Below are 14,286 nucleotides of genomic sequence, written 5' to 3' on the forward strand. Positions count from 1 at the left end.
AAATTTACTCCAAACATTTCCAGGGAATTGGTGACTTAATTTATCAAATGATACATAGATTGGAGTTTTTTTTTAAATTTTACTTATTTGTATATTTGGTTCCCAGACTTTGGAAAATGCTAATGGTTAATTCTCTTCCCCTTCCTGGAGTTCTGACTCTTTGTGGTCCTTGTGTGTTAGGAGAGAACACCAAGACCTGCACAATCATCCTGTTTTCTCTGCAACTTAGGCTATAAGTCCTTAATCAGAGCATCCAAGTGGTTTCATTTTCTGGTTTGTTGTTCATACTGGGGAAATTGCTCAGCTGAACCAACCAACCCACATCCACCTCAAGCTGTGACCTTTTGTTAATTTTTTATTTAGAAACTAATTTGATAGACTAGTATCATCTATGGCCAGTATGTAATACAGCCCTGATCCAAGAAGTAACAAATTGTCAATACACTAAATTGAGTTTTTCTAATAAAATAAGAATGAGGGAGCAAATGTACTCACATCAAATCATTCCTCTATAGGTCATATGATTTGGGTTTTTAATGGACTAAGAATAATGGCAAATCTTGGTAATTATAAGTTAATTTTAACTGTGTTTGTTCATCCTTTAGGTTAATATATTAAAATAAAAGAATGTAAATTTCAAACACCATATATTGTGTGCAAGATAAATCAAATTTAATTTTAGGCTGTATTAAGTATAATGATAAATTTATCCAGAGTTTTAAAATGCAGTGTTCCATTGAACTAGTATTCAGTTTATGAAGTTGCTTGTTGAGTTGATTTCTGCCTATAATTCTAATTCCTGGGGAAACTGATTCAGGGGATTGCTAGAGTCCCAGAGATTGAGGACAGCCTGGTCTAACAGTGAGACCCTATCTCAAAATCAAAACAGAATAAAGCAAAATATCAGGCACTGTGCACTGAAGAAACTCATGTTTACCAAAGGAGCTGCTAGCTTCACTAACCTGTTAGGATAGATAACACTGTAGCCTGGCCCAGGAGGTGAGTACAAATGATACCTTACCCCAACTGCCCCCCCCCAGTCTTTTCTTAGTTCCCACCTCTTTTTCTTCCTTCAGCTGGGCACTGGCATATTTCCCACCCAGTGGGGGAACCCAAGCCCAGCACCTGGGACATATAAACGGAAGAGAACAAGACAGCCTCTCAGAAAGCACCCCAAGAGTGGTGGTCATGGTCAGGCCCTGAGCTCAGATTTCAGACATCCCGAAGATCCCCAGGCTGACAACACCTAGAATTCAAATCAAGTAACATTTCAATGTGACCAGAATACAGTGTCTCTTTGGAGGGATGGAATTCATGCTTTTCTTAGCGGTCATGAATTTATAAGGAAAATTCAGATACTTACTAAATTTGCTCATGTTGTAGTATTCTGAGAATGTGCACAGAATTACAAAGTCTCTCTTCTCCCTACAGTAAAAAGAACAATGCAGAAATGTGACATTTTAAAAATGCAAACAATTCAGGCGTTTTAACTGAACTCAGTTCTTTCCTACTGTCCCCCAAAGCTGTGTGCGCCATATAGTACAATGCATTTCACTACCCAGCCATTAAGATGTGGTGTGTGGAAGGAGGTGGCTGAGCCTACATCAGGGCTTCTTCCTGCACCCACTTTTTCTCTGGTGAGAACATTCCTCAGCTGGCTACAGAGCTCTGGATTCCTCCCCTGGTGTTCCTGGGACAAGGAAAAGCATTCTTTCATGCAGTGGGGGCATGAAATTTATAACCTAGGGAATCAGGGCCACAAGATGTTACTCAAATCTTTGATTAAGGCTTGCAAGGAAAGTAGGCGCTGAGATTGTGGATTCTGAGTAAGGTCTGAGTTCTAATTTACTTCGAGATGTTTCTACTCACTATGACTGAAATGCTGAAAGTACTTACATGCATTAAAGCCGGGAAAAGAATCCATTTTTATTGATGCAAGAGCAATATAACAAGATCCATTACAATTCATTGTCTTTGAAATATGTGTTATTGAAATCAAACTTTAGAACACTTTAAATACATTTCACATAAATATTATTTTAGACACAAATAGCTAATTGTCTCAGCATCTAACAAGAACGCCTTGTCTGTTGTTGATTCTTCTGTCTGGACTCAGCAGCCTCCCCCATGGCATTTCAGGACTACACAAAGGAAACATAAGTAATTATTAAAGAATGAAAGAGTTGCTTTGTGCATTTATGACATTTCATAATTTTCAAAATGTTCTTGTTCATGATCTCATTTCAGTACTTTTGACACTAAGTTCCTAACATTATTGTGCTAAATGGTGGGAGAATTTGGATTAGGATCTAAGACTTTGTATTATTGTTCATTCTGTGTCCTGTGATCCTGCCTCCTCGGCTGTCAAATTATGTTTGTAAAGAGGTCAACTCCTAGTGACTAAGAAAAGAAAGTCATGGTACCTTCTGCCTGGGAACCTGGTGCTGGAGGGCTGGAGCTTGATGTTTTTACCTGAAATGTTGACGTTTAGAATGGTTATAAGTTTAAGAACTCACAAGGGATGCTCAGGACATGCCTGTATGCTACACAATCACTTTAAGAGCTAAGACCCTTCATCCCAGACAAGGCACCTTCTGCAGGTTGTGCACACCAGATACTGTGTGTTTGTGTGATTTTTCTTAATTAAAAGTTTTTTTCCTTACATTAGGCCCTAAACAACATAAAATCTGTTTACATAGAATTTACTTTCTATGGGTACTAAAAATAATCTACAGATAATTAAAAACATATGGTAAGATATGTACAGCTTAGAGACAAATTCTACATATTTTTGTATGAGGCGTTGGCGCATCCTTATATTTTGTTACCTAGGGAGAGTTATAGAACCATGGGAGATGATTCTGGATTGCATCATAAGCATGTAAATATACTCATCTGTATACACACACAAATATAGAAGCACACACATAGATTGTTCCTTCTCATCACCTTAGATGTGCATAAAGGTAATATATCATTAAAAGGAAGACACATATTTTACCAGGAGCACTGTGGGTAACATAAAGGCTGTCAACTTCCCAATCTTGTTCTTACCTCATTGAAATTGATGAGCAGTTCATGCGTTGCTGAGGAGACACCAGCGGGTCCACCCTGCTTGACAGACATATCTTCACACAGCTACACATTTTTTGATAAGCAGAGCATATTTGATAGGGGAGCAGGAATGAAGGATGAAATGTTATAAGGGAAAACTGGATAAGTCAAAGAAAAGGCCCCTAAGACACAGCATGTGTTTTTCTCTCTTAGAGACTGGAGGCTGTGCACATAACACCAAGTAGGCATTGTCTGTTTGCCTCAGGAAGTCTTTTCTGTGACTTGATCATATTTCCCAGCTATCAGTTGAAATTGTGTCTCCTGGAAGTGAAGGACAAGGTGACCCACCTGGGGACCACAGGCACATATGGGCCATTTTAGTGTTGAAGTACAATTATCCAAACATAAATAGATGCCTCTTATTATCAATCACCAAAGCCATGTGGCAGCTGTCTTCCGGTGGCCTCAGAGATGTGCGCTATGACGGTTGGAGAATCAGAATTCAGTAAAACTTCTTGTACTGTTTTCACAGTACAGACATGGAATGGGGGGGGGGTAGGCAAAGTATAGAAATCTTGGACATTTCAAAATGCTTATTTGTAAGAGAAACAGTTAGAAGAACCCCTGAAGTGTCTTTCACCCACACATCTCCGCTTATTTCAAAGTGGTGATCCCAAGCACTCTTTTGAACAAGTCCGGGTAAGCTATAAAAAACTGATCTTGTTACTGACATAACATGAAGAATCTATAACTTAGACTCCTTTATCCTAGGACCGACTGTTACCACCCTGGCATTCTATGTCAACCTTGTCCATCCTTAAATTCAAATTCAACTCACTGATCCTTAAACGTGTCTATGCCCCAAAGTTAATCATCTCTATAGTGTTCCTTTCATTTTTTCTGTCTTTTTTTTTTGCCTTTTATTTTGCTTGAACTTGCCCCAGCCTTCCTTTAAGAGAATGAGGTGTTTTAAGAATATGTTTTCACACCCAAACATTTTCAAATAAAAGGTAGCAGCATGTGAATTAAAGAGGAGAGAATCATTAAGGAAGGCACACAGGAAGGTTGGGAGCCGAGCTAAGCCTTGGCTGAACTCAAGTCTTAAAGTGTTGAAGACACACGGTGATCTCCTCTGGGTGTCGTGTTTGAAGGACCTATAAGTGAGCTCAGTTTGATTTGGTCCAACTGGTGACATTTAGCCTTCTTCATTGACCTTTTCTGTGCCAGGAGGATGGAAGTCCATATGATGGGTCTTCTAGAATATATTCTATTACCCTCAACCGGTTCCACTCATCCCAAGCTCTTTGAGGTTTCTAAGGGCTATATATGACTTCTACTCTGTCAGAGAGATGATTCACCGGCCTCCTTCTCTGACCACCTTGGTTCTGGTCTCCTCTTACATCCTGGTCTCTTCCATGGCTCTCTTTCTTCTCAACATTCAGTTGGGGAAACTAGTCAAGGCCTAGCTAATTCTTACAAAGTCCTCATTATCAGAACATGCTCCTTTACCCTGCACGGCAGCTGAACTAATTCCCCGCGCTCTCCCATCCTTGTTTCTTTGATTAAAGAACCACTTGAGCCTTTTGTGCTTCTCTCTGCACATTTCTACATTGCACACCCCTGCTGACATTCTGCTTCCCCGTCAGGCTGTGACATGCCTGCAGGAAGGTGGCAGCCTTCTGTCTCACTGGCACTGTGTTTTCATTTGGGAGACTTGCATAAACACACTGTCTGTTATCTCCATCTTTCCCTTTCCTTTCATAACTGACTGGGTTGCCTGCTCTCCCCTTGCCAGGTCTGCAGACATCAGCAGCAGCTCAGGTCTTTTCAGTTGGAACACTTTCCCATTGGCTTGTTCTTTACAGCAAAGTGGTTTCCTCTAGTGAGACTCACTCCTTGGGGCAGCCTCTTGCTTTAAGAAGGAAATTTCTGTTCCCTCTCACGTTGTTCTCAAAAGAATTCCAAAGGTAGCACTCCACCCTCGTCACCGTCTGTAATTTTCCATCCCAGTCTTTATTACAGGGTCATTATCATGATGCTGTATCCATGAATTCCTTCAAGGACACTCCGCCCTGTGTTCTGGAAGGTCTTAGTGGCGGCACCTCATACAGACAGTCTTCAGTTTCCTGGGTTAGTCCTCTCTTTGATCCTGTTGATCCAAACACCTAGGTTTCTGTGCCCTGGTCCCCTCACCTGGGAATGGTTCTTTGAAACCTTTCGTGTTGGTCTTTGATCCTTGGAACTCTCCTGACCTGTTCCATTTGGGAACAAAACAAGTTTTGCTCATTCAAGTGCCATACTTTTCTCAGTACCCAAGTGGTTACAGTTATACATACTTACTATCCAAATTTTCTGCTAACCTGTTCCATTTGGGAACAAAACAAGCTTTGTTTCCCCAACTGTTCTTTTCTCAGTACCCAAGAAGTAATAATCATTCGTACTTATTTTCCAAATTTTCTGCCAACTTGAATCTTTCTTGTTGTTGTTGTTTATTCTTTGTCTCTTTGGGAGGCCCACCACCCAGCTCCAAGTAATCCATGGTGACTTATTATGATTTATAAATATCCAGTCTAACTTTGCTTGCTTCTAGCCGGCTTTTCTTAACTTAAATGATCCCATCTACCTGTCACCTCTGGGCTTTTATCATTTGCTGTTCTATACCTTTCTTTCCTTCTTACTCTGTGGCTTGCTGGGTGGCAGGGTGGCTGGACCTTTGATGTCCTCCTCTCCTTCTTCTTTTCTTGTTCCTTCATCTCTTTTTCTCCTTTTTAATCTCTGCATGCCAGCCCCACCTTTCCTTTCTCTGCCCAGCCTTTGGCCCTTTAGCTCTTTATTAGACCAATCAGGTGTTTTAGACAGGTAAAGTAACAAAATTTCAGAGTTAAACAAATGCAGCATAAAAGAATGCAACACATCTTTGCATCATTAAACAAACGTTCTACAGCATAAACAAACATCTTCAGTTAATATTCCACAGCACTTTCTGTTGTTTTTTTGTTTTCTCCATTTTCTCAGCCAGTCGTGATATGTTGCTTTTATTGTTAGCAATGGAGCAAAGAGAAGCATGTATATTTGATAGCTCACTTCTCTTCCAGAACCCAAATTCTTGTGAGTGAGCAATTTGCATTGTCTGAGCCAGGCTATACAGCAGAGCGGATGATGCAAATTCTTACTATTACTGAAAGTGAAGCTCATGTGACCAGACAGCAGAATTGCTATACGATTGGATCATTTTTGTCAGGGATTATATGGGATTCAAGTCATCCTGGCATCCTGGTACTCTATGGGGAGTGCACTGTGGCATCCTGGCATGATAGGGGGAGTCTGTTGATGTGCCACCTTCCGCCTTTGTCCTTGCACTGATCACCATGGTCCAGGCACAGAGGGGCAAGAGCTCAGTTGCAGAGGTGCATCCCCACCCTTCCACTCTCTCTGCCCTCCCACATGGATTCTTGAGGAGTCCCTTGACAACAAACACGAGGCCAACCCCCATTCAGAGAACAAGACACATTCACTACCCTGGCCCGCATGGCATTTTTCTGGCACCACAGGCACCACAGCGTGTGTTACATCTCCTGTGGAATTCTCAGCCTCCCCTGGGTGCCCTGCCCAGACGTAGTCCGTTTCCCAAGCCTTGTCTACTTAGTGCGGTCGGGCATGCATCCTACACGCACCTCCACCTGGTCACCCCGACAAATCGTAAGCTTCCTCTCCAGACAATCTTCCTACACACTCGCTTTTCCTTCCCTTCTACAGCAGTGGGCATTTCTCATTACCTCTAGTCCAAAGGGTACCAAATCAGTGAGTGCCTAGTGTCAGGCCTGTCACATGACCCTTCTTATTGATCACAGCACCTTAGAGTCTCCAAATTAAACAGTATTCTGTCCTGTATCCTTGTTTCTCTAATTTTGTTAAGTTATCACTTTCTCAAATGTCCATCACCGTTGTAGGGCTGTGTGATGATATTTGCTCCGGAAGCTCTGAGGTAAAGGGATGTACCTCTGGGTCATTCCTCAGCCTGGGCGTCTCTCCCAAATGCTCTGAGCAACACTTCCTTGCTAGTCATACATTTACTTGTAAAGAAGTTAAAAGTATGTATAGATATTTGCTATATACTTAGTGTAGTTTTAATATATATTAATGATACAAAGAATGGGTTTCATTATAAGACTCTCATGCAGAAATATAACACACTTTGATAGTCTGAGCCCACAGCAAACACCCTATTCCAATTTGTAGGTTCCATTTACGAAAATGTTACAGCTATAGCAGATCTGTAAAGGCCTATGTGCTTTCTTTTCTTTTGAAAATGATTTCTTATTTTTGAGATTATAATTACATCATTTCTCCTTCCTTTTGCTTTCTCCAAACTCTCAAATATACCCATTCTTTCTTTCAAATTTACACCCAGTTTTTAATGAATTTGGGTTCTATATGTGTGTTTCTGCTTCTCTGTGTATGTGAGTATATTCCTAAATACATGACTACAACCTGCTGAGTCCATGTAATGTCGCTCGTACGTGTGTTTTCAGGCCTGATCATTTGGTACCAGATAACCATATATTTTCAAGACGGACCATTTGGTATCAGATAAACAACTGGTGTGCTCTTTCCTGGGGAAGACATCTCTCCCTCTCTTAGTATTCCATGGTTACATAAAGTTCTTTGCATAGGATTAAGGCCTCACGAGCCTTCTAAGGCGGCTAGTATTTTCATGTGAAATATCGAATAGACTAATTTTATTTATTTTCCTTTATGTATCCAAGAAAGCTTAAAGTCTGTTGTACAATTCAAAATGAATTCATGTTTATCAAAAGAAGACGTGTTTAGAAGCTATAATGAGATGCATGCCTGCCTTAGTAAATACTATCCACTGAACAAGTGTCTGGGTACAGATATAAGGTCAACAGTTTCAATTGCAGCCTTTAGTCAACACTACCGAAGAACTAGTCTTCATTCCTTTTCCTGGCAGATGTGGTGCATCCTGCTCACCATCCTGGTTGCCTTCAGGACTTCTCAGTGTGTCCCCATTGCCTTCAGGACTTCTCAATGTGTCCCTGTTGCCTTTGTTTTCCAGGAAGAATGCCAGAACTACATCAGAGTGCTCTTAGTGAGCGGGGACCGGCTATTCGCCTGCGGGACCAATGCTTTCACACCTGTCTGCACCATCCGCTCGGTATGTGTCTGCACTAAACCTCACAAACTTCCATCAGGAGCAACCAGACATGATGCCTTCAAAGCCCCATATAAAGGTGTCTCTGTACACCAAGGGCAAGTACCTTTTGCAACATTGCAGCATTAAGTAAATGCTTAATTTGTTCACGTCTAATCAGTCATGACTGTCACGTATATGAAGGACCAGAAACTAGTTGTATATTACATACTTAGGCATACTTTGAAACTATTTCAGCCAGTGTTTTCCCAATTAATGGCCTTAAGCACCAACCATAAACATACACTTCTTTCTTGCTTTCATTATGGTAGAAATACGATCAATGACTAAAATGCTCTAGAATCGCAATCCATATAGGAATAAAGTATATATAAGCAGGATAGGAGGTATGCCAAAAATAAAATAAACAAATATATTCATAAACAGAGAAAAGGCAGGACTGCTTTAGAGACAGGGAGTTTCGTCTTACAAGTCCCACTGTGGAGGCATGGCAGGGTCATTAGACATGCATGCTCTCTTCCTAATTCAGGATATTAATTTAATCTTCCTTGAGAAATATAACTAGGAAACACCATTATGTTAATTTATGGGTAGTACAACTTCTCTTAGAACCTTAACTTATCATCTCAGCTTACTGTTCATTATTTTAAAATTTATATTCAGTTATTGGACATAAAGAGAAGGAGCAGGAAGAGGGTACGTGCTGGCCACAAAGAATTCCCCGCTTTGCATATGCAGCTGTCAGTATGTGATCCCATTGTAAACACCGCATCTTCAGTATTTAAATCATGAGGTTACTTTGCGAGCTAGTTTTTAAAAGGGAAGATTCTGAGACTTGAAGACTTTATGTAATTTCCCCAGGACTTTGCTTCCAACAGCAGAGGACAGGGTGACCTTGCTATTCCTGTATAAACCATTTTAAGTATCTTTTTAAACTCAGTTAAAAGTCAAGAACCAAATTGAAATTGAGCCTTGTCAAACACCAAAATACCAAACAAACAGCAACAGCTCTCTCATGTTTTATTAGTTGGCAACCAGCGTTTGACAAGTCAAGCCAACACCTGACATGCATGCAGCTTTCTCAAGACTAAAAGGGAGAAAACAAAAAGAAATGTGTACCACATGGTGCAATATTGACATATGCTTATTTAGGACTAGTTTTTTAATTTTGTCTGGCTAATATTATGAAGATCATTCCTTATTATTATAATTATATATATATACATATATATATATATTAAAATTAGGTTCCTCATTGAAGTAGAATACAGTCAACACACATCCTATGTCAAAGCAATATATATAATATCCTTGTTTCATATTGTATCCCTAGCATGAAGTTCTGTAGCTACAGGGATGGCGTCTCTGGCCAAGATTGCAGAGAACTGTTTTCATAATGTCAGAATTAGGAAAGCTTTTCATCTCCCACACCCCAGAGCACACCTGGGACACTTGTCTAGCAGAGGAATACGGTGGAGGACATGAACACACTCAACGCGATTTCCCAAGGATGACTGGGTCCCCTCTTATTTTCTCCAATAGTTAAGTAACCTGACTGAGATCCACGATCAGATCAGTGGCATGGCACGCTGTCCCTACAGTCCCCAGCACAATTCGACAGCTCTGCTCACAGCCAGTGGGGAGCTTTATGCTGCAACAGCCATGGACTTCCCAGGGCGAGATCCAGCCATTTACAGAAGTCTGGGCTCGCTACCTCCTCTTCGAACTGCACAGTACAACTCCAAATGGCTCAATGGTAAGACCTTCATTCACTCCAACCTCCTGCTATTGTTTGTGATACCTGGCTTAAATATATAGCCACACTTTATAAAGAAGAGCAAAATGGTCACCTTCAAGGAATAGCACATCTAGTACAGGTAATGAGCAGTATATTCTTTAGTACTAGGAGTTGGCGTGATAGCCCCAACACTATAAGCCATGAAAATAGGTCTATATTGTCAGCTGGAGCCGACAGGAACACTCATCCGTGTTGAGCTGTTTCTGCCCATGCTGCTGTTTAGAATTAGGAAATTGGATGCTATGCCACAGATGCGTGTAGGCTCATGTGTTTTTCTCAATGATAAATTTGAACAAGAAATTAGTACTATTTCATGACATTTTCAGACAGTATAAAGAACCCATTTGCCTAGAAGTAACTCTAAATAATTTGACAATCTTAAAAATGTCATTAGTGTACTATCATTTTGGGGCAAGCATCTTCAGAGTTTAATGCAAGGCCTTGAGAGTTCATGGAGACCCAAGTCTTGTCACTTTAGATTCTGCCAGGCAAAGCCTGATTGGTCACCAAAGCAGCTCTGCTCCACTCAAGGATACAGAATCATCACTGTAACTTCAGACTTCTTTCCAGATGTGGCAGTGTCCCCTGGAAGACATACTAGGCTTGGGCCTCTTTCTCTTTTAAGGAACTGGAAATTGACAGAAAATACCATTGCAAGCAAGAAACAAATTGCCTGTTAACTAAACAGCCAGAGAATGGAAAGAGGCAGCTGCACAGATGTGGGCTGCTATGTGAAAGCCATCCATGTGTATGTGAGTGTGTCCACTCTCACAAGGGGGTGTCCGGCACACGCGATAATCCATCACCTCAGGCTTCATGGGACCGTTGTCACAAAGGCGAAATCTTGGCTTTGCTAGTATAATACTTGTTTTGCTATTTCAAGAGCTACAAAGATTTAGTGGTCTTATTCCCATCACACACTGTATATGTAGAGGAGAGTCCCTCTCCCTCCCCGATGCTACTCGTGTGCTCAGGTCATTCTTTATTATGGGAAAGGCATTGTCTTTGCAGAGGTTGTTTAGTGTCATTTGCGGTCTCTGTCCATTAGAGCCGAGCCATTCTTCCCCCTCTGTAAGTTAACAGAAATACATACATATCTTCTCAAATATTGCCCAAGGGAAGCTATCTCCTTTTGAGGACTATTGGCTTTTACTCAGGAATGTCAGACATTCATCTATCTGTACGTGTCATGTATCTCTCATCTACCAGTCATCTATCCATCCATCACCTTTCCATCATCCATCACCTGCCTGCCATTTATCTCCCACAAGTAATTGCTGAATAATGCTGTCAAGCCGAGCATCACAGTTTGCCTTCTGAACTCCCTGCTAGGAAAACCACGCCACCATCTCCATGCCTCTAGGAGTCTGGCTGACTGTGCTGTTTCCAAAAGGTTTTCTGAACTGAGAAGTAACTAGATTTCTCACACTAACACCTCTTGTTTTGAACTCATTTCAACTTAGCCCACCTACTCCCTATAGATAGCCCCCTATTGTCTCTGAAGCCTTTATTGTGGTATCTTCAAGTTGCTTTCCTGCATATTGGCAATTTTTACTAACTGTAGAGAATTGAAAATCAACTAACTTTTTTCTCCTACTGGCCAGCTGCTTTGATTTAGTTTTTCTTCAGACATCCCTTTCTCTGTGAACTCTCATCCTGACCACATTATTTAAAAATTGCATCCTGTTCTGTCTTGCCTTCATGACCCTTTACTTATGTCTGATTTTTAGCCCTAGCCATTATAATATTTTAACATTTAGCTTCCATCTTTCACAAAAAGGGGCATTTGCCAATCATTGGAGTTAATCTCTCTTGTGTACTTAGTTTACACCTGCAGAGGTATATATTGAGTGTTTGGTTGATGATACTTGAATACGTGAATTAATGAATGCCATAGTCTATGTCCTAGAATTTACAGATTGAAATCTTATTCCTCTCCCCCATGTGAAATATCAGGAGAATGACTGGGGGTCTTGAAGTTGGGGTCCTCATGACGGTATTGGTGCCCTCTAAAGAGGCTACCATTCAGAGAGCTGTCTAACCTCTTCCATCGTGTGAGATCTGTGAACTTGGTAAGCCTTCACCCATCATGAAGTATGCTAGTAGCTTGGCTGGTAGTGTTTCGATCCAGGCATTTGGGAAACAAATTTCTGTTCTTTATAATAAGCCCCTTGGTATTTTTGCCATAGCAACATGAACAGACTGGAAAAATAAGTAAAATGGAAATTGACTATTTTGTTTCTCTCATTAGTTTGTGAATTTCTTGAGGGCAAGGGTAAGGCGGAAGCCATGTTTTGGGCTTAGTACCTTAGGCTTAGCCAGTGCTTGGTAAATGAGCAGGAGTTAAGAATATTTCATAAATAGAAGAAAGAATGATGTTATTACATTGGCAACATATCTCAGTTGAAATCTAGAATCATAAAAACACAAAGAAACTCAAAACGGCAACAAAGGCAAGACTCACATGTATCAGATGGCTCAGGTACAAACATTTGAAGATGCTCTTTTTCACCCCCATCATGTCTGCCCTGCTTCAGTCATTACGTCTCCACTTATCAAACGCAGTATAATTGGCTGAATAGCAATATGCAGGCATCTGGAACATTAAATTGTGTGTTTGATGGTGAATATAATTTTCAAGACCAGATTTTTTTTCCTCTGTGCCAAAATTACTCTTAAAACAAATTTATGTATTTATTAGAGAAATTTCTTAACAGCTTTAATGCATTAAAATATTAATCATTTCTAACCCTTATTAAATGATTACTGTCAGACAGAGCAATAAACGTTTAATAGCCAAAGCTTAGAATAGAAGCTGTAAAACTTGCCTTCATGAAAGTGACAGTCCAAATGGGGAAACAGTAAACCCGTGAAAAAGAAAAGCAAAGAGTGTGTCCAAAAGAATACCGTGCAATTGTTTGTAAACAGGCAACTGCATTTGCATAGCTTGGTATCTCTCTGAGAACATGGAAAGTAAACTCCTGCATGGACTTTAGAAAGTTCCCGTGAAGCTCCGTGTAGGTGTTATCTATTAACACTCAGGGATTTGCTGGTTTTCGTCCTGTGGGGAACCATTTGCTGCCCCATTTGATGGACATACAAATTCCTTAGTGACCTCGAATCTGAGCTTCTACGCCTGGTTGCCTCTGTAGGACTCACTTGAGATCACAAGCATCCTCAAAGTTAAAGTATCATGTTCTGTGAGGCGTCAAGTTTCTAGTCCAGAAAACGTTTTGGGTGACCGTCTTGAACCATCCTGGTTTCATATCTATCTATCTCGTTTCCATTGTGATAGATCTCTGATATATCCAAGCCTTTGGGAGACCCATTGGAGACCTTAAAGATAGTGATTAAATTTTAATAAGTAAAGACTGGAGGAAGAAGATTCCTATATACATGTCAAGGGGTAGTAGTTATTGCCTACCCCTGAAAAGGATTGGTGCCTGCCTGTAAAGTCTGTGCTGGCTCCTGGTAGCCAGTGTGGCTACACTGGGTTCCATTCTCCTCATAGTGATTACACAGTGAAGTGTTCCAGTTGATGTGGGATTCCCCTCTGTATGCTATGAATACCATTGGTTAATAAAGAAACTGTCTTGAGCCCGTGATAGGGTAGAAAGGAGCTAGGCAGGGAAGACTAAGCTGAATGCTGCGAAAAAGAAGGGCAGAGTCAGAGAGAAGCCGTGTAGCCCCACCAGAGAAAGATGCTGGAACTTTACCCGGTAAGCCACTGTCAAATGGCGATACACAGATTAATGGAAATGGGTTAAATTAATATGTAAGAACTAGCCAATAAGAAGCCAGAGTTATGGGCCAATCAGTGATTTACATAATGTAGTTTCTGTGTGATTATTTCGAGACTGAGCAACCAGGAACAACAAGCGGTCTCCTTACTACATCCCATGAAGAAAATACCTTGGCCTTCTAGATTGGCGTCACTGTCTGCAGCTAATGCATGCCAAATAAGGAATATGAAAGCTAAGAGGGCTTGGTGGGTAAAATTAAATGAAAACTCAAGTTATGGTCGAGGGAAAGGAAAACCCTGTAAAACAAACATGAAGGCAGATTCCATGGTCACCTTTATAGTTTTTAATGTTTGTCTAGGCATATATTAAAATGGATATTGCTGTCAACAGGGCTCTCTCTTTAGCCATATGACTACTGAACCTTAAACTGGGTAGGGCACCATGGCAGGGTCAGAAAATATACCACATGTGTGACAGGCAACAGTACAATAAATTTTTCTAATGTTCATGCCTAATTT

At 40.8% G+C, this 14,286-nt stretch overlaps 1 protein-coding gene across 6 annotated transcripts in view; it reads left to right on the forward strand.

The window, feature by feature from the left end:
- Sema5a (semaphorin 5A) overlaps positions 1–14,286 on the forward strand; it is a 438,077-nt gene that overhangs the window by 285,944 nt on the left and 137,847 nt on the right. For all 6 annotated transcript variants that reach the window (XM_085676576.2, XM_048457013.3, XM_085676579.2 and 3 more), the window contains 2 exons: positions 8,132–8,230; positions 9,770–9,983. In XM_085676576.2, coding sequence (XP_085532702.1) covers positions 8,132–8,230; positions 9,770–9,983 — 313 coding nt within the window. The remainder of the gene's footprint in view (positions 1–8,131; positions 8,231–9,769; positions 9,984–14,286) is intronic.

This window comes from Myodes glareolus, chromosome 15, assembly GCF_982192425.1.
Source record: "Myodes glareolus chromosome 15, mMyoGla1.1, whole genome shotgun sequence".
Taxonomy (NCBI): domain Eukaryota; kingdom Metazoa; phylum Chordata; class Mammalia; order Rodentia; family Cricetidae; genus Myodes; species Myodes glareolus.